At 43.6% G+C, this 7,382-nt stretch overlaps 1 protein-coding gene across 2 annotated transcripts in view; it reads right to left on the bottom strand.

Annotated features, from left to right (window-relative positions):
- Nucleotides 1-327: 327 nt before the first annotated feature.
- large1 (LARGE xylosyl- and glucuronyltransferase 1) overlaps nucleotides 328-7,382 on the bottom strand; it is a 31,643-nt gene continuing 24,588 nt past the window's right edge. For both annotated transcript variants that reach the window (XM_026224181.1, XM_026224190.1), the window contains one exon: nucleotides 328-4,189. In XM_026224181.1, the coding sequence (XP_026079966.1) occupies nucleotides 3,992-4,189 (198 nt within the window). In that variant the 3' untranslated portion in view covers nucleotides 328-3,991. The remainder of the gene's footprint in view (nucleotides 4,190-7,382) is intronic.

The raw sequence follows: 7,382 nt of genomic DNA, 5'->3' as shown, positions 1-7,382 counted from the left end.
GACCTTATAAATATCAATACATATTTATTAATAGTTATCAATATTGCTAATAATAATAGTAGTAGTGATTGGTAATTCTAATAAAAAAAAACAGCTGTCTCTGAAGTATTTAACTTTTTATATAAAATGATGCCACATTAATTCAACTAATGACATTTCAGATTATTTTTCAACAATCTATGGTTTAAGTGGTTAGATACATTAAACAAATCCAATGAATGTATGAAATATTCAAATGGTGCGCTGCATTTGTTTGAAAAACATTGTTTTGCAATGTAACATCATGTATACGACGGTAAAATAAGCGGCAAAGACATGACGCAATTGAATTCATAAGCAGTTTTATCAGTGTTATCCTGGACACGTTCATATTCATATTAAACACACACATCGATCAGCTAGTGTGCACATAGCTCAGCAGATCAGAACTCGCGTACAAACTCAGAAAATACTGAAAAATAACGACACCGCTCGAAGCAACCATCTCACTGAACACTCAGAACATCAGTTGTAACACTGCCACATATGAAACTTGAACGCACAGAAGGGGATAAGGCTTCCACATCAGAAAATATCAGCACTTTATTTAGTACAGTAACATTTATGGTTTCCAACTGAATGAAAAAAAACAAACTGGATGGTTGGAACAAAGTATCCTTCAGAAGATTTTACTTCAGAAAAGTCACGCATAAATGTCCATTATTAACTTCATCTGCTGGTTTTACTTCTCACATAGTTAATACAGGAGACTGGGGCTAGTTGTCACAGGGAATATCAAGTAAACAAGTAAAATCCAAGTACACTGACATTAGTAGAATTTCTAATGTTTTTTTTTTTTTTTTGTATATATGTGCGTGTCAAAATACTTTAAAAAGAAAAGGCATTTATCAGACTAATATATTACTTCACACAGTGTGGCAACATGCCCCTGTAATGAATCTGTGTTGAATTTGAACTGTTACTGTTTCCAGGACAGTGTCGGTAAAAATATTTCAATAGCTTTCTCAAGACTGTATGGTTCATATACAGAAACTGACGTTAAAAAAATAAACCCACCCTGAGAAATAGTCACTAATGTAAAAAAAACAAAACAAAAAAAAACACTTTTGACAACTAGCCCAGGTCTGTTCTAACGGACCTGTTGATTTGAATATGAGACGCATTCATTGCATTGTTTTCAGAAAATCTTTTTTTTTTTTCTGCTCGTATTAGGCCCACAACTTACTCCAAGCAAGTATGTAAACAAACACTTCTTCCAAAAATGATCACAACGCAATTGGTAAAGCAATGCAAGTTCAAGTGCGTTCTCAGCTTTGCCAAAAGTGGCACTATAAAACATTAGCGTGGACGGTCTATGGTCCGTCCCAACCAATAAAATAACACGAAATAAAGCAGCAGTCCTGTGGGTGAGGTCAGCTTAGAAAGATGATCTCACAGGCATACTGTAATGCACACAACACAGACTGTAGCCTTTTAAAAGCACTTCATTGATACACATGTACGCTGCCGAGATGCCTGTTGAAGAACCCATCAAGTTCTAAATATTGTGTACAAACATCTTCCAAATATCTGGTTCACAAAAACTCACAATCCTAAATGTGAGAAACTGCTGAATGTCAGTATAACATCAGACAGGATGGCATTTGAGAACTAACACAAAGATGTCTCTGAAAAGTTGAGTTTGTGTGCTGTCAGGATGGCAAAAAAGGCAAAATATCAACAGGAGCCTGAGTCAGACATGTTGTTGGCTGTTAGTCAGCGTACAAAGTAACAATAAAATACACTTATGTTCTGCTACCGCATCAGCATCAACTCTAAATCAACTATCTTTAACTAATTATGAAAAAAAAAAATCAGTAAGTCTGTTAATTAAGCCTGTATTTAAGTGCATAAGTCTGTTAGTGTGGTGTGTGATGCCCTCTGATGGAGAATGACAGTCAGTAACACAAATAACCATCTCTAATATGTCAAGAAAGAGTTCACTTTGGCCTCTCTTTACGTATTATTGCCAGTCCGAGGAATAAAGATCCCTGTTTATTACATTTGTTCACATCTGCACTGAGAATGAACACATATCCAACTACTTCACCACACACAACCACTGTCAACACTGAGAAAGAAACCTTGAATCGAGAAAGAGAGAAAGAGTAAATAGTTTAGAAGCAAATATTTGATATAAGACAAATAGATATGAACAGATTGTTAGACAGGCAGATCACATGAAGACAGAGTGAGAGCATTTATATAAGAAGTATATAAGAGGATAGACAGATATATTTAGATTGTTAGACAGAGATATAAACTGACAGACTGTTCGACAGATAAATAAAGCCTTTTGGGCAGCGTGACGATATACCCGGGTTCGAATCCCGACTCGAGGACTCCCGATCCCGCCTCCCTTTCTCTTCCCCACTTTGCTTCCTGTCAGATTTGATCTATCTTACTATAATAAAGGCATTACAAAAAAATAAAAAAATAAATACTGTTATAGACAGATTGTTAGATAGAGAGACTGTTGAGATAAAGATGGGTTGTTAAAAGGAAAGAGACAGAGAGATGCAGACAAACAGATGTAAAGAGATACAGACAGATTATTAGATGAGACATTGTAAAAGATCTACCCAGACAGAATGAACGAGAGATGGACAGATACTTGGATATAGTTTGTTCGAGATAGAGAGAAATAGATAGTTTAAGAATGATAACATATGATGCTACATGCTCTTATACAAGTTGTTTGAACTGAAATGTGTGTTGGCAGTGCATGTACACAACCACCCTAAAATGATAAAAATCCACCCACCCAAGATCTGCTCAAATCTTTACCCCTTTGTCAAATCAAGCCAATCTCAGATGCCTTTCAGTGTGTCTTCACATAAACACGCCCCTCCCACAATAGTTTGAGTGACAGTGGCGTTTCAGCACAGACTGAACAGGTGTTTTACCTTATAGAGCCGCCCTGAGAGCTGTCATCAGTCCACCATTGTTTCACTGCCAGAGCAGATGTACACAAGAATGTCTCCTAAGCGATTGAGGTGCTCTGTTGTTGGATGTAATATTTACTTCTGAGATCTGAGCCTCTGAAGATGCATGGGATTACATTTTTTTTTTAAGAGAATGCAACCCCGATCTACATAAATGTGTCTATGTTCACGTTAATCATTCATTTTCCAGCTTCACCTAAAGAAGAAGTGATTGTAAGGTTTGTTTTTAGTGAATCTGCAAATTGTTAGCCTTGTTAGACTGATACAGACATCAAACAGAATGAGATACCGACAGCTAGAGAGGCAGATTTAGACAGATTTTTAGATGGAGAGATTGTTGGACAGAGATAGACAGATATAGATGTAGATATAAAGATACTTGTAGATAGACAGCGAAACTGTTAGACAGACAGGTAGAGAGATAAACTGATTGTAGGGATGAATAAAAGTGAGACAGAATCGGAGATTGCGAGAAAACTAAACAGAAAGGACTGATAAATGGGTAAACTAGGTAGACAAAAAAGATAAACTGAGATATATATATATATTTAGACGAGCAGAAATATAGATGGATGCTTTGAAACAGGCAGAAAAAAAACAAAAAGACTGACAGACAGGCAGGCAAATGGTTAGAAAGGGCAGAAAGATAGACAGGTTGACAAAGACAGATTCAAGGCTTTAATCTGAAGTGCATCAGTGTTGTAGTTGATCATTTAAAAGTAATAACAGACCTTATTTATTCTAGAAGTTTCCATTTTTGGGATCTGTTTGCCTTTTCAAAAAAGTTCATCAATGACTTCTAATCAGCAGTTTATTTCTCGGCACCTTTGTCAAACACCACTGATAAACGTCTTATCGGATCCCTGAATGAATGGATGATCACGAGCCATGCCTCCTAATGACCCTGCAATCTCAGTTTCACTGAACACATCTATACAGGCGCTGTCAAACAGCACTTCATCAGCTCATGGCAGTTATTTTATTGGTTTGCTGAACAATGTGCTCAGCTACCTGTTGTTATCCACTGTCATGTATTTAAGCGCAGCGAAACCGTAGCGCCGAGACATATTCTGCTGAAACTCCTCCTTCAGTGTCTTCAGACAAGCACGGTACTGTTTGTTTGAGCGGAACTTGGTGATGTCAAAACTGGGCGCATGGGGCATGTGGATCATGTAGGCATTGGGCAGAACCACAAACTCGTACTCCTGAAAATAACACAACGAACAGCATTTATCATGCTGAAAGATTAGTCAATTCACAGCAAATAAGACCATCAACTAAACAAAAAGAGATTTAAGATATTAAATATTTCAAGACTGACTGAATCATGACCATTAACCAGTCCACTTAAACGTCTCAGTTACGCATGGTAATCCTCGTTCCCTAAAGGAGGGAACAGAGACGTCAACAAATTGCGATATCGCTTAGAAAGACCAATCTACTTTGAGTGTAAACTAAATGAGCCAATGAACATTGGCATGCAAATATTGCATCAAGCTGCAGTTGATCACCGTGTGAGTATAATAAGGCAGCAGGTGCAATGCATACAAGGTTTTTGCTGAGGAGTCGAGCCGGTGACACAGCGGCTCAGCGGAAGTACAGCAACCGTGGTGATGGATTGTGATATCTCTGTTCCATCCTTCAGGTAATGAGAGTTACCATACATAACCGAGACATTGCCTTTCAGTCAGTCACTCTCAATGAATTGGGATCCCTACCAAAGCACCATGGGTGCTGCCCCTTCCAGTGCCCTCTGCGAGCCGCCTGCGCCCCTATTAGGTGTAGGCAGGGGCTCGGAACAAGTAGTTCCACTCACCATTGTCATAGCACTACCTCACTGGGTGAGATTGGATAACACTGGAAAAACATACCCGTTCCGCTTGGAACAGGGATGCTGTGGAAGCCCCATCTTTCCCGAAGGAGTTTTCGGAAGCAAGTACACATATAACATCCATTTAGGTGTATATGGAGAAATGAGGTGAGGTGAAATTTCCATGGTTCTCACTGATTCATCATGAAGGCCTGGCACTGGAAGTTCCACCTCGTCCATCTGCCTAGAGTGATGGAGGATCTCAACAGGTTCTACAGTACGGACACTCTCGAGCAGTTTTAGCAAGCCGACACTAACCGGGGCCTCTCTGTACCACTACCCACTTAAGGTGAGAACACTGGAGGATACCGGCTCTACACGAAGGCTATAGAACCTAGAGAACATGTATCAGTCGCCCAGCCTGCAGCTCTACAAATATCTGTCAGTGAGCTGCCATGAGCCAGCGCCCAGGAGGATGCAACACTTCTAGTTGAGTGAGGTCGCAACCTGAATGGGCAGGGCACACCCTGTGCCTGATAAGCCAGGGTTATGACATCCACAATCCAGTGGGCCATCTTCTGCTTTGAGACGGCATTCCCTTCCTGCTGGCCTCCGAAACAGACAAAGAGCTGTTCTGAGGTCCTGAAGCTTTGTGTCCGCTCTACGTAGCATCACAATGTTCAGATGGGACAAAGAAAAACCAGGGCTCCGTCTGCCTCCTCCAGGGGCAGTGCTTGCAGGTTCACCACTTGGTCTTTAAAGGGTGTGGTGGGAACTGGGCACATAGCCGGGCCGGGGCCTCAGGATTACCTGGCAGTCAGCCGGCCCAAACTCTAGGCACAAATAGTCGAACGAAAATGCATAGAGGTCCCCTACCCTCTTGATGGAGGCCAGTGCAAGCAGGAGCAGAGATTTCAATGAAAGAAACTTTAGCACAACTGAATGCAAAGGCTTGAATGGGCACTGCTACTGCTGTGGTGATTTTAGCACTAGAGTCAAGGTCCCAAGAGGGTATAGAGGGGGGCCAGGAAGGATTTAACCTCCTGGGCCCTCTAAGGAACCCGATGACGAGGTCATGCTCACGTAAAGACTTCCCATTCACAGGGTTATGGTATACAGCAATAGCGGCAACCTGGACTTTGAGGGTGGAGGGAGACAGCCTTCGATCCAGCTCTTGCTGCAGAAACCACGATCGCAATTAGGCATCTTCGAGGGTCTTCTTGGCGAGAAGAATATCATTCGACGAATAGCTTCCACTCTAAGACGTAAGCGTGTCTCATAGACAGTGCTCTTGTAGAAGTGATGGTGTTCACTACATCCTGGGGTAGGTCACCTAGAACCTCAGCGTCCTGTCTAGGGACCTGACATGGAGTTTTCAAAGGTCTGGACATGGGTGCCATACCCCCGTCTCTTAGTCAGTAGATCCTTCCTGAGAGGAATGGGCCAAGGAGGGGCTGTCGCGAGGTGCACTAGTTTGGGGAACCAGGTCTGAGTGTCGGTGCCACTAGCAAGACTTGCTCCTCGTCCTCCCGGACTTTGCACAGTGTCTGTGCGAGAAGGCTCACTGGGAGAAATGCATATTTGCGTAGGCCTGTGGCCCACTGTGTGCCAGTGTGTCCATGCTGAGTGTTCCCTCTGTCAGGGAGTAGAACAACTGGTAGTGAGAGGTCTCTGGGGATGCAAACACGTCTACCTGAGTGGCTCTGAACTGTCTCCAAATCAACTGGACCGACAGGGATGGAGTCGCAATTCTCTCAGGAGCATTTCTCGAGACAGCTCGTCGGCTGCACGGTCGAGCAGGCCCAGAATGTGAACAGCACTAAGTGACCTCTGAACCTTCCGACTCCAAAAGAGGAGGTGCCAGATGAGTTGCCACATGCGACAGGACTGAGACTGCATGCCCGTTGTACGTGGCCCCCCCAGCCAGTGGTGGAGGCATCCCTGTGAACCACAGCATGCCTGGAGGTCTGCTCTAGGAGCACCTCTGCCCAGAGGAACGTAAGATCTGACCACAGGGTGAGGGTATGCCCAGCTCTAAGCCACCACTTGCTTGCTGGAGGCTACTGCGAATGCGGTGCGGGAGCGGGGGCGCAGAGGGGCTTCCCTCTGCAACGAGCAGGCTGGGGCGCTGTGACTGGTGGATGGGTGGAGGCTGCAGCTGCCCGCCGGGCACAGGGGCATTAAGGAATGTTGATGTTTCTCATTTCAACCAGACGATGCTGAGATTGACATCTGGTCAGGGGGAGGCCCACTGGATACCGCTGGTACACTCTTTGAAGAGGGCCCAGCGCGTTCCATGGGTTGCTCCACTGAATTGGAGCTGCAAGAGGAGTGATGGTCCCCAGAGGGTTGGTTCCCTGTGGGGTTTGCCACCACTGTAATCCTCAAACCACTCGCGCTACTGCTGAAAGTGGTTCTCGTCTGTCGGCCGCCAGAACGTGCCCCAGATAGCAGCAGTGGTAACAGGACTCCACCCCCCTCAAGGTAGCGGAGCCTGGTTCGCAGCTCCAAGATGGTCATCTTCCCTAAGTGGGAACATGACTCATCCGCGAAGGTCACCTCAGCATGACACATGAGGCAGTGATCAT

Source organism: Carassius auratus, chromosome 4, assembly GCF_003368295.1.
Source record: "Carassius auratus strain Wakin chromosome 4, ASM336829v1, whole genome shotgun sequence".
NCBI lineage: Eukaryota > Metazoa > Chordata > Actinopteri > Cypriniformes > Cyprinidae > Carassius > Carassius auratus.
Note: the sequence above shows the minus strand (reverse complement) of the source record. Positions and strands in the feature narration are given on the sequence as shown.